This window comes from Oscarella lobularis, chromosome 14 (genome assembly GCF_947507565.1).
Source record: "Oscarella lobularis chromosome 14, ooOscLobu1.1, whole genome shotgun sequence".
NCBI lineage: Eukaryota > Metazoa > Porifera > Homoscleromorpha > Homosclerophorida > Oscarellidae > Oscarella > Oscarella lobularis.
Window position 1 is genome coordinate 1,358,524 of NC_089188.1, and position 23,894 is coordinate 1,382,417.

General features: G+C 44.5%; 6 protein-coding genes and 1 long non-coding RNA gene across 7 annotated transcripts; 2 read left to right on the forward strand and 5 right to left on the reverse strand.

Moving 5' to 3' along the window:
- Window positions 1-806: 806 nt before the first annotated feature.
- On the reverse strand, window positions 807-2,082 carry LOC136195724 (ER membrane protein complex subunit 5-like). The gene is made up of 4 exons (XM_065985162.1): window positions 1,989-2,082; window positions 1,882-1,934; window positions 1,715-1,818; window positions 807-1,650 (listed from the first exon to the last, which is right to left on the reverse strand). Exons 1-4 carry the CDS (start codon window positions 2,056-2,058, stop codon window positions 1,572-1,574), a joined length of 306 nt encoding a protein of 101 aa, XP_065841234.1. The 5' UTR covers window positions 2,059-2,082; the 3' UTR covers window positions 807-1,571.
- A 38-nt stretch (window positions 2,083-2,120) lies between these two features.
- Window positions 2,121-4,583, reverse strand: LOC136195728 (bromodomain adjacent to zinc finger domain protein 1A-like). Its single transcript, XM_065985164.1, has 10 exons — window positions 4,270-4,583; window positions 4,123-4,217; window positions 3,994-4,074; window positions 3,816-3,944; window positions 3,699-3,760; window positions 3,524-3,644; window positions 3,373-3,477; window positions 3,240-3,313; window positions 3,076-3,190; window positions 2,121-2,969 (listed from the first exon to the last, which is right to left on the reverse strand). The coding sequence occupies exons 1-10, from the start codon at window positions 4,400-4,402 to the stop codon at window positions 2,175-2,177; spliced, it is 1,710 nt and encodes a 569-aa protein (XP_065841236.1). The 5' UTR covers window positions 4,403-4,583; the 3' UTR covers window positions 2,121-2,174.
- On the forward strand, window positions 4,445-6,441 carry LOC136195729 (lysosomal acid glucosylceramidase-like). The gene is made up of 3 exons (XM_065985165.1): window positions 4,445-4,647; window positions 4,977-6,044; window positions 6,105-6,441. Exons 1-3 carry the CDS (start codon window positions 4,481-4,483, stop codon window positions 6,316-6,318), a joined length of 1,449 nt encoding a protein of 482 aa, XP_065841237.1. The 5' UTR covers window positions 4,445-4,480; the 3' UTR covers window positions 6,319-6,441.
- Window positions 6,442-6,452: 11 nt separating this feature from the next.
- Window positions 6,453-10,306, reverse strand: LOC136195730 (glutathionyl-hydroquinone reductase YqjG-like). The gene is made up of 6 exons (XM_065985166.1): window positions 10,052-10,306; window positions 9,626-9,982; window positions 7,071-7,164; window positions 6,893-7,009; window positions 6,726-6,842; window positions 6,453-6,672 (listed from the first exon to the last, which is right to left on the reverse strand). The coding sequence occupies exons 1-6, from the start codon at window positions 10,261-10,263 to the stop codon at window positions 6,583-6,585; spliced, it is 987 nt and encodes a 328-aa protein (XP_065841238.1). The 5' UTR covers window positions 10,264-10,306; the 3' UTR covers window positions 6,453-6,582.
- Window position 10,307: 1 nt separating this feature from the next.
- On the forward strand, window positions 10,308-10,806 carry LOC136195487 (uncharacterized). Its single transcript, XM_065984812.1, has 2 exons — window positions 10,308-10,472; window positions 10,528-10,806. Exons 1-2 carry the CDS (start codon window positions 10,308-10,310, stop codon window positions 10,804-10,806), a joined length of 444 nt encoding a protein of 147 aa, XP_065840884.1.
- On the reverse strand, window positions 10,778-16,792 carry LOC136195726 (gamma-tubulin complex component 3 homolog). Its single transcript, XM_065985163.1, has 25 exons — window positions 16,054-16,792; window positions 15,904-15,987; window positions 15,609-15,850; window positions 15,511-15,556; window positions 15,399-15,460; window positions 15,268-15,341; window positions 15,118-15,210; window positions 14,734-15,028; window positions 14,559-14,677; window positions 14,379-14,504; window positions 14,253-14,321; window positions 14,072-14,186; window positions 13,851-14,017; window positions 13,685-13,795; window positions 13,517-13,622; window positions 13,323-13,456; window positions 13,200-13,264; window positions 13,004-13,139; window positions 12,882-12,950; window positions 12,663-12,798; window positions 12,528-12,616; window positions 12,337-12,474; window positions 12,163-12,279; window positions 11,916-12,002; window positions 10,778-11,781 (listed from the first exon to the last, which is right to left on the reverse strand). Exons 3-25 carry the CDS (start codon window positions 15,679-15,681, stop codon window positions 11,614-11,616), a joined length of 2,595 nt encoding a protein of 864 aa, XP_065841235.1. The 5' UTR covers window positions 15,682-15,850; window positions 15,904-15,987; window positions 16,054-16,792; the 3' UTR covers window positions 10,778-11,613.
- Window positions 16,793-19,007: 2,215 nt separating this feature from the next.
- LOC136195242 (uncharacterized) lies at window positions 19,008-21,254 on the reverse strand. The gene is made up of 3 exons (XR_010671853.1): window positions 20,808-21,254; window positions 19,578-20,479; window positions 19,008-19,249 (listed from the first exon to the last, which is right to left on the reverse strand). It is a non-coding gene; the product is annotated as an uncharacterized lncRNA (long non-coding RNA).
- Window positions 21,255-23,894: the final 2,640 nt, after the last annotated feature.

Genomic DNA, 23,894 nt, shown 5'->3' on the forward strand with positions numbered 1-23,894 from the left:
ATTATACGTGTCAATTAGTAGAAGGGGCCCCTTTCGAGCACGCGGTCCCCTGACAATTGTGCCCGACGTCGTTCCTAGCCTCGTTCCTACAGGACACTCGTTTCCAAACGACGAGTGGATGGACGACTCTAAAATGGCACCGCCGAACTCTATTTGCCGCGCGCCTGAACGCCCGAAAGAACGAAGGACGACGTAGTGAGCAAAGATGAAGCGGTAGCGCAGACGGTGGGACAGCATTAGCCACGCTATATAGATTTCTCCTCAACAATGAGCCAGCTAGACCTGTGAGCTAGCATGAAGAGAAACGTCGCTTGAAACAAAAGGCTCAGCAAGGCAAAGTCTGTCAATGGCTTCACCGCTCTACCTGTCCTCTATTCCTCTATTCAACTCCTCCTTGAATTGAAGGTAATTTGTCATTGATATCCTCGTCAATTGTTTTGTCGTGTAGTCGTTCCCCCAATCCGACGAGGCAGACGCAGCCATCCCTCTGTGGCCAAGAGCGATAAATAGGCCGTACCTCTGCAGAGGCTATAGAGCGCCTCCCCGTGTAAGGCAGGGCACTGGCGGGTAATGACAGTGACGCCCCTTGGAATTGCACCTGTGAGTGGACTGACATCCCAGCTACCACTTTCACAGTCCAAGGCTCGGAGCCAGGAGGTTAAACGGGCTCACCCTCCGCGGGGGAGTATGGAGTGACCCCACGAGCCTTTGGCTCATAGCAGGTGCCCACCTGGCCCTACCCGCTCGGGCGAGGGGGCGGATGGAGGAGAGGGGAAGCTCTGCTTGTTTTTGTTTTGAACATCCGGGACTTTTTAGAATTTTATTCAATAAATTTCTTGCCGAAAAAGAGACACGTGCATGCATGCGAGAGCGCGGCTCGGCAAACGATAACGCACGTTTTCTCTTTACCACAAGACGTGAAAACGCGCGTTATGTATTGTCTGCGTTAGGGGGACCTTGAACGCACAGCACACCTACGTTGCTGTGCGTTACAAAGCTCGGGTGTGCGTGTATTATGCGCCTACTACAAATTATAGAAAAAAAGAGACGAGATCCCACTAAAGTCTTTTTTCTCTTCACTTTCACGTAACCATCGTAAGCCCAATGGAGACACACACGAGGAAAGGATCCTCGCAGTCTGCAGACCACCCGTCCTGCCAGACCTCCGAGACGTTGCCAATCAATTACGCGAGGAGAAAAGCTCTCCTTAGTCCATGTCCTCTAGAGATGACAATTGGCAATGATGTGCCTGAGCGCGTCGATCTAAAGCAAAAGAGAGTCAGCATTTGTATAAACAACTCTTCGCACTTAGCTTTCTAGTAGGATCCAGTGCAAGATCGCAACTGGAGGCCAAAGACGTTTTTCAACGAGGGTCTCCCACTACGAGCCCGCGGGATCAATCATAGCACCCCGTCCCACGTAGGACGGAAATACGCAAGGAATAAAGAGGAGAGTCGACGCTCTGATTGGCCATTGAAGTCCGGATCAGAGTGCATTATCTAGCGACTACGATCCCAATCTCAATTCGCGCTATTTTTATTTACCTTTCCCCTAGCGAAATAACCTATTCGTCAACTGTCAGAATATATAACCTGACCGCGATGCTGGAAACTGTAGAACGAGCTACAGTTCCCAGCAGTATCAAAAGTCCTAGAGGAACGAAAAGGGGTCACAGGAGCACAAAAATAAAACAATCACTATGAAAAGTTCTTACTTATGGGTTGAGTCGGCGTCGGCTTTGATGTCTTTAAAATTCACCATCCATTTCACGAGACCCACGCTGCCCACTGTCAAGGCGATTAGAGACTGGAGAATAATCTAGGGAAGAACTATAGTTATGCGCGTTCTCGAAGGGGTAGCGGCGGCCCGTAGGGAGCTCACGTCTAGAGGTAGGCCGGACGACGCTCTATCTTCGAGACTGAGGAACGTACGATCTAAAAACGGACGCTTTGTTAACGTTCTACGTTTTGCTGCGCGTCCGCACGTACGCTGGATAGCCGAGAAGGCGGCGTGGAGAAGGAGAACGATCCCAACGGCGAAGATGACACGGCCAGCCATTTTGTAAGTGCCCAGGTCGCTCACCTCCCGTATAAACTGCAGAATGTCCCATGCGGATTAAATAAATCGTGAAATAATGTAACTTTTACCTTCAAACAAAATATGACAATTACGTTCTAATTGGAGTCGGAGAAGTCCTCTATTTCCTCGCTGGACGACCAAAGCAAAGCCTTCTTAGGCGACCGCTCAGTCGTAAACAAATCGTTATCGACGAGAGGTAGGAGCACGACTCGCTTCTCCTGCTTTGCTTCCGACGCAGAAGAACCAGCCGAAGACGAACCACTTCGACTCGTACTGCTAAGAGCACGCGACAAAGATTGAATTGGGTTCTCACTTTCAAATGAAGAAAAACTTCGATCGCTCAACATAATCTCGTCGTCGGCGGCGTCGTCGTCGTCGTCGCCGTCCTCGTCCTCTGGCTCGTAATTTTCATCGTTGCTTGAGAGATTCTCAGCGAAGCTCACAGCCGTGTGGGACGGCTGACGATGATGAAGTGGTGCCGTACTAAAGGACGTCGCTACTATTCGTCTTGGTTTCCCATTGATCTCGCAATCCTCGTCGCTGTCGTCGTCATCGGTTGGATAATATATTTTGCCATAAAAGGGATGGTACATGGGCTTGGCGGTTTTTCTTTGTCGTAGTCGTACTCTTTTCTGTCTCCTGTTTACGGCACCTGGGCCGAAGCCGCCGTTTCCGCTACCGCTGCCGCTGCCGCTGCTGCTTCTCTCCGACGAATTCCTTTTGGTGAAAAATTCATCTGATGACGTCAACGACGAAGAATCGTCTTCGCTTTCCTTCCTCAGACTCTCGAATCTCTTCTGGGCAATCCAACCCGAAGTCCGCGATTTAGGCAGACCTTTGAGCATCCTCTGCAAATCGTGAGCCGTTCTGACGCCTCGCCTTGGGTCGGGCTGCAAAAACGAAAGCAAGAAAAATGAGCAAAAGAATATTTTCTAGCTAGGCAATTACGAGTACAATGGGACAACGGGGCAAAAAGCGTCTGTGAAAGCTACTTACTCTTTCAGTTGTCTTATCATCACCTCCTGATTCACTTGAAGAAAGGCGCACAATGTGTTCGGAAGAGGAGGAGGAGGAAGAGGAGGAAGACCGTTTTTTCGAATAATTTCTGGGACTGCACAGCAACTAATTACAAAACTGCAAAGGATCGTTTCTTTTGGTACCTGGTTTGCCTGGCCTGTCGTCGTTTCGAAATAATAGATTGTCTCTCTCTAATTAACATAGTACGTAGTCTAACCTAGAAAACAAGACGTAAATGAGACATACATAGTATTCACCAGTCTTTTCCTCAAATACCTCACTGCAATCAGGGCAATACCAATTGCCTTCAGGTACATCAACAAGGCAGGGAACGAGACAAGACATGTGATAGCCCATATCACAGAAATCACATAGCAAAATCTACGATACAAAACTTTATTCCTGCTATAGAGAACCTTATGCCTACCTCCTTAGGATTCGTTCTCTGTTCACAAATTTGACACGAGTCAAAGCACTCGTTTTCACGTGTCTGTTGACTCTGGTTCGGTGTTAGACTTAAGATAATGTCATCAATTTCTGATATTTTGCTTTAGAGAATATAATTAAACTTATTTTTAGTGTTTACTACCATTTGGCCATACCTTGCTACAAATTTGACTGCTTCGCATCTACCTTTATACAACAGAAATACGCCGCGATTATTCTAGAACAAAAATATTCAAGAAATTTAAAACGTAAAAATGATTCAATCAACTCACACTTATGTACCAATAGTTGTCGCCATTCTTTGCCTGTCCAATCGGCCGAAATCGCATTTCATCCGAGCTGAGATTGGCAATGCTGTTTTGAAGACGCTTGCAAAAATCGAATTGAGATTCGACGAGATCCTTCAGTGCAAAAATAAAAGTCGTCAAAAAAATTCAAAATCTTTCTTACCTTTAGAAGACGCACGCGATCCCGATTGGACAACTGAAAGAATTCGACGTCCGGATAATTAAAGCAGTGATTTTTGGCGTACTAGAAACATGACTTGAACTTTTGTTGGTACGACGACCTTTCCTTTACCGTTCGTAGCAGCGTCAGAACGTTTCGCTTCGTCGCAGATCGATAGACGGAACGAACGAGCTTCACGAAGAAGTGATTGAATAGAGGCGACGCTTCTAAGGACGTCGTTTCGCGAGGCAGGGTGCGAATTCGGATTTTTCTCGGCACCTTTCGCAAGAACGATGCTCTCTAGGTCGTTCCACTCCATCGACAAGCCGATGAAGGAGCCGAAGCTCTCGAAAAAGGATAGAATGACCAGCCAGTTGGGATCAGAATAAAGATGCTGTCGTTTCGCCTCCATTCGTCTTGCGCGGCGTGACTCGAAGTCCCGGACTCGCGCTCGCGTCTTTGTTGTCGCGGTCACTGTTTAGACAACACAATGCTTTGGATTGTGTTCCTGGTGGGGGTTGCGGCGTCGAAACCACTGCAGAATGAAAGCATTAGTCTCTACCAAACGGCACAGAATACAACGGATCGAATAACGTTGAAAGGAAACGTGTCCTTCGAACCAGATTTTAAGTTCAGCACGTCAATCACAGTAAATAGGTAATGCTAGAAGCGGGGCTCGATACGTAGCTAGTAGAAGCAGAAGCAGAAGCAGAAATCTTCTGCCTCTCCTTTTTATTGACACTGTAATTTGGGACTACCTGTAGAGCATTTAGAGGTCAGGCAGGTAGAGGTCAAGGTCACTTCAGCAGACCCGTATCTGCCTACACCGAGAGATAAGCAGTCATTTGTCGTGCAGGTACGACTAGAGGTGCGTAGGAGTCTCTCTCATGCAGATCTGGAGGTCCCCGACCTTTGTAGTTCGGTGGCAGCAACTAATGGGGCTATCTATATCAGCAGACTAGCATATGGCTATTGACCCCCCCTAGGTCTGCCAAGTACCAAGAAATGCTTGGCTTTGGCGGTGCATTTACCGAGAGCTCAGCTTACGTTTGGTCGACTCTGAATGCAACCGTTCAACAGCGTCTTCTCGATCTCTACTTCTCCAAAGAGGGTCTCCAATACTCGCTCGGTCGTATTCCGATCGGTTCGTGCGATTTCGCTCTGGCGTGGTACAGCTACGACGAAGTGCGAGACGACGCGAATCTGACCCACTTCACGGTGAGCCACGAGAAAAAATGGCGCATCCCATTCATACGCGCCGCCATCGAATCGCGATCCAATTGGACGACGGCACCTTTCAAATTCGTCGCATCGCCGTGGAGCCCGCCGAAGTGGATGAAAACGAACGACTTTCCCTACTGTCCAACGAGCTGTTTCGACTGCCAACTGAAGGCCGAGTATCGCGACACGTACGCTATGTACATGTCGAAATTCATAACGGCGTTCGACGAACTCGGCGTGCCGACGTGGGCCGTCACCGTGCAGAACGAGCCCGAAGCGTGTCCGCTCCTCTACGCGGGCATGCACTTCAACCCGGAAACGGAACGGGATTTCGTTCGCGATCACCTCGGACCGCGTCTCGCGAACGATCATCCCGCCGTGAAAATACTCGCCTACGATCACAATAAGGATCACGTGGCGAAATGGGCGAAAGTGATCTACGCGGACGCGGCGGCGGCGCGATACGTCTGGGGCACGGCCGTGCATTGGTACACGGGCGACGAATTCGAGAACGTGAACGCGACTCACTATTTGGCGCCGGATAAGCCGATTCTCGCGACGGAGGCGACCGTGGCGCGGGAGAAGGATCCGCGAGCGCCGGCGTGGGAGAACGGGGAGCACTACGCGCACGACATGATTGGGGATTTCAATAATTGGGTCGTCGGGTTCATCGATTGGAATCTCGTCTTGGATATGTACGGGGGGCCGGATCACGCCGGGCCGGCGGAGTGCGAGGGTTTGATCAAGTGCGGTAGCGACGCGATGATTCTCGCCGACAATTCGACGCAGGAGCTCTATCTACAGATATTTTACTACTACATGGGGCACTTTAGGTCAGTCCCTATAGAATGGGGTTCACGGGGACGCGTTCTCTTACCTCTTTATTTTTCTAGTAAATTTGTTTCGCCCGGGTCCGTGCGCGTTGGCGTGAGCGCCTCGACAAATGATCTCGAATCGACGGCCTTTGTTACTCCCGCCAACGAGACGGTTGTGATTGTGCTCAACCGGCAGGACTCGGCGACGACGTACAAACTTCTCGATCGGCTTTCTGGAAAGGCCGCCAGGATAACAGTCCCGGCCCACAGCATACAGACACTGGTCTACTAGAAATAACCAGTTGCATCAATGCTAGTCCCATTCTTAATTAAGTCGTAGCATTGATGGAGTACTTTGTTACTTTGTTGTACTTTGAGACTTGCCTTTGCACTAATTCTATCCGTTTATACCACATACTGTACACCTTACAGCTTCCAAACATTTAATATATACTGTACGTAAGAAACATTTGTAATAATAGTACATCAAATAATAATACTGATCATCACGGGAATTCAATTCTGGGGAGCTTACGCGTTTCCCCAATCCTTGTGCTCACATCTTGTCCCTTCCGTGTGGCTCGTTGAAATTGAGGTCTGGTCCAATCGAAACAATCCCACGTGGATTGATTTGCAAGTGGCTCTCCTTCAAGGAAAAAATGAGTGCGCGTTTTCTCAAGTTTTTAACGTATTGCAAACCATGTAGTGACGTCGAATGTGCTCCATGTCGACCGTCTCTCCAACGCCCGGCATCTGATAAATATCTCGCGTGTAAGCCCAGATATTGGGAAAGTCGACAAGGCGCTTCTTGTTGCACTAAAGAAACATAACAAGACAACAATTGAACTCCAAAACCGTCCACTCACTTTGAAGTGACCGTGATAGACGTGATCGAACCGAACGAGCGTCGTGAAGAGTCGAACGTCCGCTTCAGTCAGACGATCGCCGCAGATGTAGCGATTCTTCGACAGAACTTCTTCAGTCTAAAATAGAAAAAAAAAGCCTTAGGCACACACAAACATCACTCGCTAATGCTCGCCTCACCCTGTCCAAACCCTCAAACAATCGTCTAACGTTGGCATCATAGGCCTCTTGACTCGTAGCAAAACCGCTCTTATACACACCATTATTGATCATACTAAAAAAGAAGAATTGACATTGATTGACAATAAAATCCTAACTCGATCTCATCTATGACTACAATTAGCTGACGTCTTCATAGAAAATTACTCACAAAGTCCGTAAGTAATTTTACTCGAAATAAAGAAAATTACTCACAGGATCAATACAGTTAGTTTTTCCGCGATTTTCTCGGCCGAAACTAAACATCGGTCGATCCCATGAATCAAAACAGCTCTATAACCGAATCTACAAGGCCAAAACAGAAACCATCGAATCGCGTGAAAAAGACCAAAATATCGCGATTCTTGGTCTAATACGCACAAAATGGCGTTCTTCTCACACCCAGTTTACCGCTAGTACGAAATCGCCGCTCTAATGGCTTTTCTAAACATGCTTAGTCCATCGAAACCTACGAAGATCGATGTTGGAACGACTAGCTTCGAGAAAAAAAAATCGAAGTGTCGTACAAAAGCATCGATTCTCTACGAGCTACGCGTTCGAAGTTCACGAACGTAGTTCTATATTAGTTAGGATCTTAGCATATTTCACTTGGCACCGGCGCGCAGCGCCGGTGCCCAGTGAAATATGCTAAGATGGGTGTGGTGGGCGGGGGCGGCGGCGGGGAGGATGGTGGCTGGTTTTTTTTCGCGATTTTCTCGGCCAAAACTAAAGATTGGTCGATCCCATGAATCAAAAAAGTTTTATAACCCGACAATCTACTAGACTAGGAAGAGAAACAGCCGAATCGCGTCGAAAGCACCAAAATAGCGAGATTTTCCGATCGCATCGCGGTTTTCTCGCCTAAAACGAACGATCCGTCGAATCGACGCGATCGAAACGCTTTAGAATTACATTTTCACTTCAACTAGTTAAAGAAATGACTGAATCGCGTGAAAAAGACCAAAATATCGCCATTCTTCGTCTCCCACGCACAAAATGGCGTTCTTCTCACACCCAGTTTACCGCTAGTACGAAATCGCCGCTCTAATGGCTTTTCTAAACATGCTTAGTCCATCGAAACCTACGAAGATCGATGTTGGAACGACTAGCTTCGAGAAAAAAAAATCGAAGTGTCGTACAAAAGCATCGATTCTCTACGAGCTACGCGTTCGAAGTTCACGAACGTAGTTCTACATTAGTAGTTAGGATCTTAGCATATTTCACTTGGCGCCGGCGCGCAGCGCCGGTGCCCAGTGAAATATGCTAAGATGGGTGTGGTGGGCGGGGGCGGCGGCGGGGAGGATGGTGGCTGGTTTTTTTCGCGATTTTCTCGGCCAAAACTAAAGATTGGTCGATCCCATGAATCAAAAAAGTTTTATAACCCGACAATCTACTAGACTAGGAAGAGAAACAGCCGAATCGCGTCGAAAGCACCAAAATAGCGAGATTTTCCGATCGCATCGCGGTTTTCTCGCCTAAAACGAACGATCCGTCGAATCGACGCGATCGAAACGCTTTAGAATTACATTTTCACTTCAACTAGTTAAAGAAATGACTGAATCGCGTGAAAAAGACCAAAATATCGCCATTCTTCGTCTCCCACGCACAAAATGGCGTTCTTCTCACACCCAGTTTACCGCTAGTACGAAATCGCCGCTCTAATGGCTTTTCTAAACATGCTTAGTCCCTCGAAACCTACGAAGATCGATGTTGGAACGACTAGCTTCGAGAAAAAAAAATCGAAGTGTCGTACAAAAGCATCGATTCTCTACGAGCTACGCGTTCGAAGTTCACGAACGTAGTTCTATATTAGTTAGGATCTTAGCATATTTCACTTGGCACCGGCGCGCAGCGCCGGTGCCCAGTGAAATATGCTAAGATGGGTGTGGTGGGCGGGGGCGGCGGCGGGGAGGATGGTGGCTGGTTTTTTTTCGCGATTTTCTCGGCCAAAACTAAAGATTGGTCGATCCCATGAATCAAAAAAGTTTTATAACCCGACAATCTACTAGACTAGGAAGAGAAACAGCCGAATCGCGTCGAAAGCACCAAAATAGCGAGATTTTCCGATCGCATCGCGGTTTTCTCGCCTAAAACGAACGATCCGTCGAATCGACGCGATCGAAACGCTTTAGAATTGCATTTTCACTTCAACTAGTTAAAGAAATGACTGGGCGCGTCAAAAGGACCAAAATATCGCTTGTACGAGATGGCCTCTCTAATGGCTTTTCTAAAGTCCCTCAAACCTACGGAGATCGATGCTGGAGCGACTAGCTTTGAGAAATATTAAAGCGTCGTAATCTCATTGAAAATTACTCACAAGGTCCATGAGGAATTTTGATATAATGCCATAGAAAATTACTCACAAGATCCATGAGGAATTTTGATATAATCCCATGGAAAATTACTCACATGGCCCATGAGTAATTTTACTAGAAAATTTTAATTGTATACAATACAATTGTTGTATACAATTGACCTACTGGTACACCTAACTCTCTAACTCTCTTCTATGACTTCTTCCTATACAATTGACTTACTCGTACACCCAAGCGTTCGTCTCGTCGATCTTCTCTCTCAAATCACTCGGATAGAGATCCAAGTCCCTCTGCTCGGACGTCGCCGAAAAAGCGTCGAACTCGCTATTCAACATCCGAATGATCTCGCTCGACTCGTTATTGCAGATCGTCTCGCGCTTCCGATCCCACAGGATGGGCACGGTGAAGCGGCCGGCGTAGTCGGCGGCCGCTTTGAAGTAGAGCTCTTTCAAATGACCGAATCCGTAGTAGGGTTCGAGCGAGCACTTGGGCTTCGAGTCGGTGAACGCCCATCCGTCGGCGCCCATCAGCCAATCGACGACGGTGACGGGAAGAATCTTTTCTAGTCCTTTGAGGTTTCTACATCCGGTTCAGACGCGGACCGGTTGTGGAATTTCGATCGGTGCGGGCGCGAGAGCGTTTTCTTACCGGACTATGAGAGTGCGGTGGGCCCACGGGCACGCCAGGGAGACGTAGAGATGGTAGCGATCGGATTCCGCTGGGAAATCGCCGTTCGCTTTGACGACGTGGCGAAATGTCGACGGCTGGCGATGGAATTCGCCTTTGGCGTTGGCCCACTTGAGAATGGGAGCTTCGGTCATTGCGCTGATTCCTCGTGCGAGAACGGCAACTATTTTCATGCGGTTGAAAGCAATTCCGAGTGCTCGTTCTCCCGTATGACTAAATGAATTCGGATATAACGAGCTTCTTCGTCTACGGAACGCTTCGACCCGACGACGATTCGGGTGCTACGTGGAAGAAAGATTTCCTCGACGGATCGACGTATCATAAAGCGGTGCTTCGCGACGCGAAACTGTTTTTCGATGAATACCCGTGCGCGGTGTTGAACGTGAGGCGAATATTGAAGCCCGGTTACCTTCGAAATTCACGTTTGGCCTGTACAGTGTCGAGGGTCTTCTGTGATTGGCTACGTCGTCACTTTCCCGGCTCAAGACTTTCCCGCGAAATTGCGCGAAGGGGATCGAATTGAGGCGTGTCCTAGCGAATACCAAAGGGATGCGGTCGAAGTAGAATTAATGGACGGCGACCGTCCCTGCAGAGCTTATGTTTATCATCGGAAATCATGCAAACGAGACCAGGCAATTGAGAGTGGCGATTGGCTAAATCGAGGCAAGGTTCAACTGAAGCCGAATCTGTACGCGGAGGAAACCCCTTGTCTTTAAAGAGCGGCAAAAATTTCCTATAAAACTTCTAGCGTTTTTTTTTGCAAATAAAATGTGACTGATCTCATGTACGGTGGTTCTCATTGGCGGCATGCACGACACGAGCACTGTGTCACGTCCATCATCGCCACTGACCTTTTGTTGACAACCGAACCGGACGTACAAAACAGCGGGATAAACGCTAGGCGATATCGAACCACCTCGCAACATCGGCACTGAGACAACGGCTTTTGGGTGTCAAGGTCAAACACGCCGGAGTAGGAATCGCAATGTCCCGCGCAGCCTCGCAGTTTAACGGTTCGCCTGTGAAAACGGCAGCCTGCGTAGGATTCCGGCAGGTCGATGCGATATGCTGACAGATGACAGTTGGGTTTGACACTTGAAAATGAGAGCTTCTCGTCGGGTTTGTAGAGAATAGATTCGTTGGACATTTCCTTCGGAACAGGAATGTCGGCCATCAGACTCGATGCCTCCGTCGGAGTCGGCGTAACGGTCGTAACGGCGACGACGACAGAGGCGACGGAAGTGGCCATCAAAACCAGACGAAAGACGATCATGACTTGAGACGACGACGACGACGAAAACCGCAGCAGACGAGACGTCAAGAAATGACTATCTCTAAAGATGAGCGGTATCTTTTATATGCGCCGACGGACGGCGTTTTAATCCAGTCATCGCCAAAGACGTCATTTGGGATCAAACAAATACAGAAACGCACGCCCCGTGCGCACGACAGCAATGCAAATCTCGCAAATTAGCTCTCTATGTCCCACCCTTTTCTTGTTAGCAGTGAACGAACCCCCCCACCTAGTTTTTCTGTTGCCCTTCTCCGTCTCCCCTACTATGCGTGCTACTTATCTCGCTCAGCAATTTCGCCCGATCGTAGTGCTCGTTAAAGTTGAGCCTGAAACTTAAGAACTTCAAGTTGACGTCGTCGTGATCGTCGAGACAGGCTAAAAATTTCTCGACGGCACCCTGTCAACGATAAAGCGGATCTTCACTTCGACCCCCCAAAAGCAAATTCATGCACTTCATTAGTGGTGCTGAAGTGGGCCCCAAGCGATTGCGCGCGACGCGGTGCCGATTATATGCGCATGCATTCTTCTTACCTGATAAGAATTGGATAAGATTCCCAGTCGGGCACTCATTCTATAAACGTCCTCCTCGACGAATTGATTCGCCGCTTCCTGCGTGTCCTACAAACAGAATCCCAATGGGAACGCAGCGGGATTGATTGAAACGGGGGACGCGTGCTGGGCACCGAATGGACACGCGGCCACTTATAGAAAGGCATCAACAACAAACAGAGGAACATGCAAGGGATCCGCTAATTCGACGCCCGACTTTCCCCTTAACCTTTGCCATCCGTCGACGTCGTTCCGCTTCCGTCGTTGCCGCGGCAAAGACCTCTTCCTGTTCGCGTTGGTATTGGACAATCAGATCGAATACGGTGCGCAGCTGTCGTAGCAGAATCTAACAAAAATAAATCCTATCTCTTCCGCCGCTTTTTCGCTGAAGTCGGACGCGAACCTTTGATTGGGACCCGGGTCCCAGAAGCGCTCGCGCGGTCACGTCATCGAGAAAGACGTCATGGGCGGCAATGATCTGATCGAGATCGCTCGCCCGACTGACCGCCTTCTCGAGATCGGCCCAACCACATTCCAAAACCTGAACGAAGAGACTTGGGAACACGCGCGGACGGCGAATTCGCAGGTCGACACCTCAAATGTTATATAGTACTGCATTTGATTGACGAAATTCATCATCGACGCGCCGAGCGTGTAGCACAGATGAAGCACGCCGGATAGTTCTAGTCGGTAAGATGCGGACGGAGAGAGGAAGGGGCGAAGTCTTACCAGTCAGCCACCGGATTTGTCTGGTGCGAGTCATCTGCGCTTTCCACACGGAAGCGAGCCCGTGTTCCATGCGCTTCGCTCGCCACAAGAAGTTGAAAATGCGCAGGTAACGAAGAACGGTCTCGTGCGTGAAAACCTGCAGACCCCCGCGCACACGCGCACCCGCCCCGCGTCAGTCGTATCGACTTTCAAATCGATAACTCTTTTTAAAAGCCTTACCGTTTGTATGGGCCCGTCGACATGGTAATCCAGGCTAAAGACGTCCCAGCCCGTGTCGCCGGCAGAAAGCTAGAAAAGGAGACCGAAACGTTCGTTGCCGCTGCAACGAACGATAGATTTACCTCGAGTAGGCGAACGTCGAGCCGCTCCAAAATGTCTGAATCGTCAAACTGGGCGTTCGTCGCGCGAACGGCGCTCTCCAGCGTTCCTGATAGATTGTGCAGGTAGAGGTGTCCCGCGTCTTGTTCCAGTTCAGGCCTGAAAGAACGTATACATTAACAGGATTTTACTGATTCATGTTCCTGTTGCTGTGGTTACTCGAGCAAATCCATTAGATGACGAATGAAATCGCCCTGGCCCATGAGCAGGTATCGACGCATCGCCTAGAAACGAGAGCAAACGATACACCTACGACCTCCCCCCTCCGTCCGCGGAGCGAACTTTGAGATGGCCAAGAAAGTTGTATTTCGTATAGAGAATCTCGATCAGGCGTTTGCTCGTCTCGCGATAGGCCAAATCGATGGATTGGTGAAGAGGAGAGCCGGGCACGTCGCCGAACGTCAATTCAACGGTAGCTAATCCCCCCCACGAAAGAGAAATAAGAACCCCCGCCGCCGCCGCCGTCGTCTACGAACCGACGGCGTCGTCTCTCGTCGTCGTCCCCGTCGACGTCGTCCCAATAGGCGAACGATCGCGACAGACGCGTCGAATAAAATCAATAGATTTTCCAATGAGGAGAATCTAGCGAAAAAATGGGCTCCTTTCTCACCTCTCATGTACACTACCTCTTTTTCGTTTCTAACCTTTTGGGCCAATTCTTCCGGAACGAACGACGGTAGCATTGACTTCCGAATCGCATACTTTTCTCGCCAGAGTTTGTCTTCGGCGACCGCGTCGTCGCACAGGACGAAAAACTGTACGAAAATATTGATAATCTAAATCCCATTCATTAATCATCAGTCCCCCCACCTCGTCGTAAACGTCCCGCAGCTCTCCCTCGTAGATCCACTGATCGAGCAGACAGCGAATGGGACGCGCTACTTGATAGAGAATCTGTCGAACGAGAGCGACGACGAACGGATCGCCGGAGTGGAGATGAGCGTGAACGGCCGAGCAGAGCGCGCCGCCTTTGAGCCCTTTGAACCATCCCCCCGCTAGAATCCTCTAACACGAGACGAGGCTTCCCTCACCTTGGCAACTATCCACGAGAGACGCCAAAGTGCGCAATCGTCTCAACGGGTCGAGAGTCCAGACGATCAAACGGCGAAGAGTCAACGCATCACCGACCCCCTTTCCAGCCACTCGCTACAAAACCAAAAAAAAACTTAAATTCAAAGAGGTGACGATTTCCGCGAAAGGAGGGTTCATTGCCTGCGAGTCGAGCACAGCTACGAGACGATAGTACTCGGTTAATTCTTCGGACAGTGCGGCGCAGAAACTCTAATAAACGAAGTCTCTAGTGTGAAACGCTCTCTCTGAGTCTTTTTTTTTAAGAACCTGGCCGACTAAGCCGAGTGCTTTGTCGCGTACGTGTGTGTCCACGTACGATCTCACTTTTTTATATAGCCAACCCAATTCGGCGATTTTCGACACCTGATCGCGTACCGCTTGCAAAACGCCTATCTAGTGGGGGGAGAAGGATAATTCGTTGAGAAAATGATTTCCGTTTTTTTCAACTTTTGAATCTATGACGTAGGCGTCGCACGAAACGTCAAATTTGACGTGCTGACCGTCGATGCCTTGTATGACAAATATGACGTCACGTACCAATGTCGCTTCGCTGAGCTCGTAAAGTGCTAAACCGCGTCTCCCATGACGACGAAACGTCAGGCCAAAGAGAACCGAGACTTACTGTTGGTCGTTTCGTCGGTTCTCTTCTGAAGAGTCGTCTGATTTTTCTGCTGTAGTGTGCTTGGGATGGAAAAGGCGAGCGGCGCGCCATCGTTCGCTCCAATCGGCGTGCTATGAAGAGGACGGGCTCCTGATGTTGTCATTGTCATCGATTGGAAAAGACTGCCACCGAGACCGGTGCCCGTTCTCGTCGCAGGAGCGGAACCGGGACGCGTCGACGACTGGCTAGTGAAGCTGCTCACTCCAGAGGTGGAGCGCGATGAGACGGAGGAAAGGGAGGGAGAGGGAGACGCACTCTGCCAAAAAGAAAAAACAACATAAACTCTGCTCGTCTCCATTTTCTTAAGACTACTACTGTATTCCTAGGAAATTTTTCCGCCCTGACCTTGAGAACAAAACCTTCGCGAGCATCATTACGGTCTTCGCTGATCAGAAATAAAAGATACAAGACTGCCCATCGATGTTTGAGCCCACTTTGCTACAATAGAAAAGATTTCGTCTAGATCCTCCCCTCTCTCTCAATGTTTCGCGTCACTTTTACTGGCGATTCGAGACGCTTGCAAAGTTCGGAGAATTTCGCCGCTTCCGACACGCTGCGTCGTCGAGCCACTAGAAAAACGAAAGCGAAGTCCACCTATTACCCGTACGCTTGCTTCTTGAACCGACGTCGTTTCTGTATTCGCTCTACGATGCGGAATTCGTCTTCCGTTACGGAGAGAGTCGTTTTGCTAATTCGAGACGTTGCCGGCAATACTTTCGGCTACGTTTGAGGTCTCACCTCGCCAGAAGGCGCAGAGATCTTTGATAGAGACGCGACGGATCGTCTGGAGTTGCGATTCGCTCGTAGAGTTCTCCACAGCGGAGGATTTCGCTTACTTTTTGCACTGCCAAAGTGCTGGCACAGGGAGAAGACTAGTTCGGTGACGCCGCCCGAGTGCTGGACGCTCATCTTTGGCGAAAGTGCGAAGACGCGCGCCCGCGATAAAAAGCACAACAGCGTTAACGCGCGCTCTATTAAACTCGAACTCGTAATTTTTTTCTCTTTTCAAATTTCTTGTTGAGTAAATACACGATATTAACGTTATTGTTCGAGTGAAGAGTCGATTTTTCTACAGGAACTGCAAAAATAATTAAATCGTGCGATAAATACTCGATCGACGTATTTGCTTACCTGCTGCTTACTGTAGTCACCCGTAATCGTCTTATCTCGTTCCATCATAGCCCTATCCCAGTGATCAACCCGAATTCGCCGCGTCTAAGGCGTGATTTCAACTCCGTGACGCGATTAACGTGATTCTACGCTCTCTTCCTCGATATTTACCTTTCCATTGTTAGTGAACTTATCGACGGCCTTCATGACAATGCCCATGGCCGACAAGGCGCCCGCAATAATGACGAACGAAGGCAATGCTTCAAGCCAAGCCATAGAGCACTTGCGATTGACGTCACAGAGCCCACCGTTTCTCGCGTACCCGTATTTCCGGTAGGCAAGGCGTAGGCAGGCGTAGGCATGGTTCGATCATGTTGCGCGTTTGGATGTAGAGCACGAGACTTGAAAGCTTCCGGCCTGAAGTTTTACAAGTTTCCGCGCGACCCAGAACGTCGTGCGAAGTGGATCGCGGCGATTCGTCGGAAAGATTTCAAGCCGTCGGAGCAGTCGGTGCTCTGCAGTCAGCATTTTGTTGGCGGTACGCTCTCCCTTGGTTCCAAAACATCCTAGAAGGCTGAGAAATCAGGTGGAAGAGAAGCATCACTCGTTACGAATGGATCGCTCATTCCTGGTGCCAAAGACAGGATGACTGGCTTTTTTTTCATCTGCGATAGAGCGGAAAACGCTCGCTTTTGCTCATCGCTATTTGGGGGCCAAATAGCCGTGACTTCCGTTGCCTGGCTTGTGGTAAAAATTTCACGCAGAGTGAGGTGGGGCAAGCTGCTCCCTCCACGACTTCGCCCAATCCATTCGTTCTCTTTCGATGTGCACGCCGTATCGTCTGAGCATCGAACGGCAGTCTCAATCCAATGCAAAAGAGCCCCTACGTGCGAGCACGTCTCGCCGAGACCAGCCATGCAGGTACAGTGACCGACTTCGACTGGCCCGTCTGAATGAACAATCACCCAGACGCGAAGTGGCTTCTTCGTCGTTGAGTAGCTGTGGTCAACTTTCGCGCCAAACACCACGTAGCTACCGTATATCTTCCATTCGACTTCTCTGACGCCGCCGCTCACGAACATCTGAAAACTCTGCATGCTCTTATAATTTTTCACTTCCTCTAGCGTAACGAAGCTCGCTGTGTACAAAAGGTAAGTCACAACGTCGGCGTAACTAAAAGGATGTCATTAGGGGCCTAAACTTTGATTCTAAGGACCTAAGTATCAAATTGAGGGCCTAAACTTTGATTCTAAGAAGGAAAAATTAAATTGAGGGCCTAAACTTTGATTCTAAGAGCCTAAATATAAAATTGATCTCCTAAACTTTGATTCTAAGGGCCTAAATATCAAATTGAGGGCCTAAACTTTGATTCTAAAGGCCTAAATATTAAATTGAGGGCCTAAACTTTGATTCTAAGGGCCTAAATATTAAATTTAAGGCCTAAACTTTGATTCTATGGGCCTAAATATTAAATTGAGGGCCTAAACTTTGATTCTAAAGGCCTAAATATTAAATTGAGGAGCTAAACTTTGATTCTAAAGGCCTAAATATTAAATTAAGGGCCTAAACTTTGATTCTAAAGGCGTAAAAATTAAATTGAGGGCCTAAACTTTGATTCTAAGAGCCTAAATATAAAATTTAGAGCCTAAACTTTGATTCTAAGGGCCTAAGTATCAAATTGAGGGCCTAAACTATGATTCTAAGGGCCTAAATATTAAATTGAGGGCCTAAACTTTGATTCTAAGGGCCTAAGTATCAAATTGAGGGCCTAAACTTTGATTCTAAGAGCCTAAATATAAAATTGATCTCCTAAACTTTGATTCTAAGGGCCTAAATATCAAATTGAGGGCCTAAACTTTGATTCTAAAGACCTAAATATTAAATTGAGGGCCTAAACTTTGACTCTAAGAGTCTAAATATTAAATTTAGGGCCTAAACTTTGATTCTATGGGCCTAAATATTAAATTGAGGGCCTAAACTTTGATTATAAAAGCTTAAATATTAAATTGAGGGCCTAAACTTTGATTCTGAAGTCCTAAATATTAAATTAGGGGCCTAAACTTTGATTCTAAGGGCGTAAAAATTAAATTGAGGGCCTAAACTTTAATTCTAAGAGCCTAAATATAAAATTGAGGTCCTAAACTTTGATTGTAAGGGCCTAAATAACAAATTTAGGACCTAAACTTTGATTCTAAGGGCCTAAGTATCAAATTGAGGGCCTAAACTTTGATTCTATGGGCCTAAATATTAAATTGAGGGCCTAAACTTTGATTCTAAAGGCCTAAATATTAAATTGAGGGCCTAAACTTTGATTCTAAGGGCGTAAGTATCAAATTGAGGACCTAAACTTTGATTCTAAAGGCCTAAATATTAAATTGAGGGCCTAAACTTTGATTCTAAGAACCTAAGTATCAAATTGAGGGCCTAAACTTTGATTCTAAAGGCCTAAATATTAAATTGAGGGCCTAAACTTTGATTCTAGAGGCCTAAATATTAAATTGAGGGCCTAAACTTTGATTCTAAGGGCCTAAATATTAAATTGAGAGCCTAAACTTTGATTCTAAGGGCCTAGATATTAAATTGAAAGCCTAAACTTTGATTCTAAAGGCCTAAATATTAAATTGAGGGCCTAAACTTTGATTCTATAGGCCTAAATATTAAATTGAGGGCCTAAACTTTGATTCCAAAGGCCTAAATATTAAATTGAGAGCCTAAACTTTGATTCCAAAGGCCTAAATATCAAAATGAGGGCCTAAACTTTGATTCTAAGAGACTAAATATTAAATTGAGGGCCTAAACTTTGATTCTAAAAGCCTAAATATTAAATTGAGGGCCTAAACTTTGATTCTAAGGGCCTAAGTATCAAATTGAGGGCCTAAACTTTGATTCTAAAGGCCTAAATATTAAATAAAGGGCCTAAACTTTGATTCTAAGGGCGTAAAAATTAAATTGAGGGCCTAAACTTTGATTCTAAGAGCCTAAATATAAAATTTAGGGCCTAAACTTTGATTCTAAGGACCTAAGTATCAAATTGAGGGCCTAAACTTTGATTCTATGAGCCTAAATATTAAATTAAGAGCCTAAACTTTGATTCTAAAGGCGTAAAAATTAAATTGAGGGCCTAAACTTTGATTCTAAGAGCCTAAATATAAAATTTAGAGCCTAAACTTTGATTCTAAGGACCTAAGTATCAAATTGAGGGCCTAAACTATGATTCTAAGGGCCTAAATATTAAATTGAGGGCCTAAACTTTGATTCTAAGGGCCTAAGTATCAAATTGAGGGCCTAAACTTTGATTCTAAGAGCCTAAATATAAAATTGATCTCCTAAACTTTGATTCTAAGGGCCTAAATATCAAATTGAGGGCCTAAACTTTGATTCTAAAGACCTAAATATTAAATTGAGGGCCTAAACTTTGACTCTAAGAGTCTAAATATTAAATTTAGGGCCTAAACTTTGATTCTATGGGCCTAAATATTAAATTGAGGGCCTAAACTTTGATTATAAAAGCTTAAATATTAAATTGAGGGCCTAAACTTTGATTCTAAAGTCCTAAATATTAAATTAGGGGCCTAAACTTTGATTCTAACGGCGTAAAAATTAAATTGAGGGCCTAAACTTTAATTCTAAGAGCCTAAATATAAAATTGAGGTCCTAAACTTTGATTGTAAGGGCCTAAATAACAAATTTAGGACCTAAACTTTGATTCTAAGGGCCTAAGTATCAAATTGAGGGCCTAAACTTTAATTCTATGGGCCTAAATATTAAATTGAGGGCCTAAACTTTGATTCTAAAGGACTAAATATTAAATTGAGGGCCTAAACTTTGATTCTAAGGGCGTAAGTATCAAATTGAGGGCCTAAACTTTGATTCTAAAGGCCTAAATATTAAATTGAGGGCCTAAACTTTGATTCTAAGAACCTAAGTATCAAATTGAGGGCCTAAACTTTGATTCTAAAGGCCTAAATATTAAATTGAGGGCCTAAACTTTGATTCTATAGGCCTAAATATTAAATTGAGAACCTAAACTTTGATTCTAAGGGCCTAAATATTAAATTGAGAGCCTAAACTTTGATTCTAAGGGCCTAGATATTAAATTGAGGGCCTAAACTTTGATTCTAAAGGCCTAAATATTAAATTGAGGGCCTAAACTTTGATTCCAAAAGCCTAAATATCAAATTGAGGGCCTAAACTTTGATTCTAAAAGCCTAAATATTAAATTGAGGGCCTAAACTTTGATTCTAAAGGCCTAAATATTAAATTGAGGGCCTAAACTTTGATTCTAAGGGCCTAAGTATCAAATTGAGGGCCTAAACTTTGATTCTAAAGGCCTAAATATTAAATTAAGGGCCTAAACTTTGATTCTAAGGGACTAAATATTAAATTGAGAGCCTAAACTTTGATTCTAAGGGTCTAAATATTAAATTGAGAGCCTAAACTTTGATTCTAAAGGCGTAAAAATTAAATTGAGGACCTAAACTTTGATTCTAAGGGCCTAAATATTAAATTGAGGGCCTAAACTTTGATTCTAAGGGCCTAAATATTAAATTGAGGGCCTAAACTTTGATTCTAAGGGCCTAAATATCAAATTGAGGGCCTAAACTTTGATTCTAAAGACCTAAATATTAAATTGAGGGCCTAAACTTTGACTCTAAGAGTCTAAATATTAAATTTAGGGCCTAAACTTTGATTCTATGGGCCTAAATATTAAATTGAGGGCCTAAACTTTGATTATAAAAGCTTAAATATTAAATTGAGGGCCTAAACTTTGATTCTAAAGTCCTAAATATTAAATTAGGGGCCTAAACTTTGATTCTAACGGCGTAAAAATTAAATTGAGGGCCTAAACTTTAATTCTAAGAGCCTAAATATAAAATTGAGGTCCTAAACTTTGATTGTAAGGGCCTAAATAACAAATTTAGGACCTAAACTTTGATTCTAAGGGCCTAAGTATCAAATTGAGGGCCTAAACTTTAATTCTATGGGCCTAAATATTAAATTGAGGGCCTAAACTTTGATTCTAAAGGACTAAATATTAAATTGAGGGCCTAAACTTTGATTCTAAGGGCGTAAGTATCAAATTGAGGGCCTAAACTTTGATTCTAAAGGCCTAAATATTAAATTGAGGGCCTAAACTTTGATTCTAAGAACCTAAGTATCAAATTGAGGGCCTAAACTTTGATTCTAAAGGCCTAAATATTAAATTGAGGGCCTAAACTTTGATTCTATAGGCCTAAATATTAAATTGAGAACCTAAACTTTGATTCTAAGGGCCTAAATATTAAATTGAGAGCCTAAACTTTGATTCTAAGGGCCTAGATATTAAATTGAGGGCCTAAACTTTGATTCTAAAGGCCTAAATATTAAATTGAGGGCCTAAACTTTGATTCCAAAAGCCTGAATATCAAATTGAGGGCCTAAACTTTGATTCTAAAAGCCTAAATATTAAATTGAGGGCCTAAACTTTGATTCTAAAGGCCTAAATATTAAATTGAGGGCCTAAACTTTGATTCTAAGGGCCTAAGTATCAAATTGAGGGCCTAAACTTTGATTCTAAAGGCCTAAATATTAAATTAAGGGCCTAAACTTTGATTCTAAGGGACTAAATATTAAATTGAGAGCCTAAACTTTGATTCTAAGGGTCTAAATATTAAATTGAGAGCCTAAACTTTGATTCTAAAGGCGTAAAAATTAAATTGAGGACCTAAACTTTGATTCTAAGGGCCTAAATATTAAATTGAGGGCCTAAACTTTGATTCTAAGGGACTAAGTATCAATTTGATTTTTCACTTCCTCTAGCGTAACGAAGCTCGCTGTGTACAAAAGGTAAGTCACAACGTCGGCGTAACTAAAAGGATGTCATTAGGGGCCTAAACTTTGATTCTAAGGACCTAAGTATCAAATTGAGGGCCTAAACTTTGATTCTAAGAAGGAAAAATTAAATTGAGGGCCTAAACTTTGATTCTAAGAGCCTAAATATAAAATTGATCTTTCAAACTTTGATTCTAAGGGCCTAAATATCAAATTGAGGGCCTAAACTTTGATTCTAAAGGCCTAAATATTAAATTGAGGGCCTAAACTTTGATTCTAAGGGCCTAAATATTAAATTTAAGGCCTAAACTTTGATTCTATGGGCCTAAATATTAAATTGAGGGCCTAAACTTTGATTCTAAAGGCCTAAATATTAAATTGAGGAGCTAAACTTTGATTCTAAAGGCCTAAATATTAAATTAAGGGCCTAAACTTTGATTCTAAAGGCGTAAAAATTAAATTGAGGGCCTAAACTTTGATTCTAAGAGCCTAAATATAAAATTTAGAGCCTAAACTTTGATTCTAAGGGCCTAAGTATCAAATTGAGGGCCTAAACTATGATTCTAAGGGCCTAAATATTAAATTGAGGGCCTAAACTTTGATTCTAAGGGCCTAAGTATCAAATTGAGGGCCTAAACTTTGATTCTAAGAGCCTAAATATAAAATTGATCTCCTAAACTTTGATTCTAAGGGCCTAAATATCAAATTGAGGGCCTAAACTTTGATTCTAAAGACCTAAATATTAAATTGAGGGCCTAAACTTTGACTCTAAGAGTCTAAATATTAAATTTAGGGCCTAAACTTTGATTCTATGGGCCTAAATATTAAATTGAGGGCCTAAACTTTGATTCTAAGGGCCTAAGTATCAAATTGAGGGCCTAAACTTTGATTCTAAAGGCCTAAATATTAAATAAAGGGCCTAAACTTTGATTCTAAGGGCGTAAAAATTAAATTGAGGGCCTAAACTTTGATTCTAAGAGCCTAAATATAAAATTTAGGGCCTAAACTTTGATTCTAAGGACCTAAGTATCAAATTGAGGGCCTAAACTTTGATTCTATGGGCCTAAATATTAAATTAAGGGCCTAAACTTTGATTCTAAAAGCCTAAATATTAAATTGAGGGCCTAAACTTTGATTCTAAGGGCCTAAGTATCAAATTGAGGGCCTAAACTTTGATTCTAAAGGCCTAAATATTAAATTAAGGGCCTAAACTTTGATTCTAAGAGCGTAAAAATTAAATTGAGGGCCTAAACTTTGATTCTAAGAGCCTAAATATAAAATTTAGGGCCTAAACTTTGATTCTAAGGACCTAAGTATCAAATTGAGGGCCTAAACTTTGATTCTATGGGCCTAAATATTAAATTGAGGGCCTAAACTTTGATTCTAAAGGACTAAATATTAAATTGAGGGCCTAAACTTTGATTCTAAGGGCGTAAGTATCAAATTGAGGGCCTAAACTTTGATTCTAAAAGCCTAAATATTAAATTGAGGGCCTAAACTTTGATTCTAAGAACCTAAGTATCAAATTGAGGGCCTAAACTTTGATTCTAAGGGCCTAAATATTAAATTGAGAGCCTAAACTTTGATTCTGAGGGCCTAGATATTAAATCTAGGGCCTAAACTTTGATTCTAAAGGCCTAAATATTAAATTGAGGGCCTAAACTTTGATTCTATAGGCCTAAATATTAAATTGAGGGCCTAAACTTTGATTCCAAAGGCCTAAATATTAAATTGAGGGCCTAAACTTTGATTCCAAAGGCCTAATTATCAAAATGAGGGCCTAAACTTTGATTCTAAGAGACTAAATATTAAATTGAAGGCCTAAACTTTGATTCTAAAAGCCTAAATATTAAATTGAGGGCCTAAACTTTGATTCTAAGGGCCTAAGTATCAAATTGAGGGCCTAAACTTTGATTCTAAAGGCCTAAATATTAAATTAAGGGCCTAAACTTTGATTCTAAAGGCGTAAAAATTAAATTGAGGGACTAAACTTTGATTCTAAAGGCCTAAAAATTAAATTGAGAGCCTAAACTTTGATTCTAAAGGCGTAAAAATTAAATTGAGGGCCTAAACTATGATTCTAAGGGCCTAAATATTAAATTGAGGGCCTAAACTTTGATTCTAAGGGACTAAGTGTCAAATTGAGAGCCTAAACTTTGATTCTATGGGCCTAAGTATCAAATTGAGGGCCCAAACTTTGA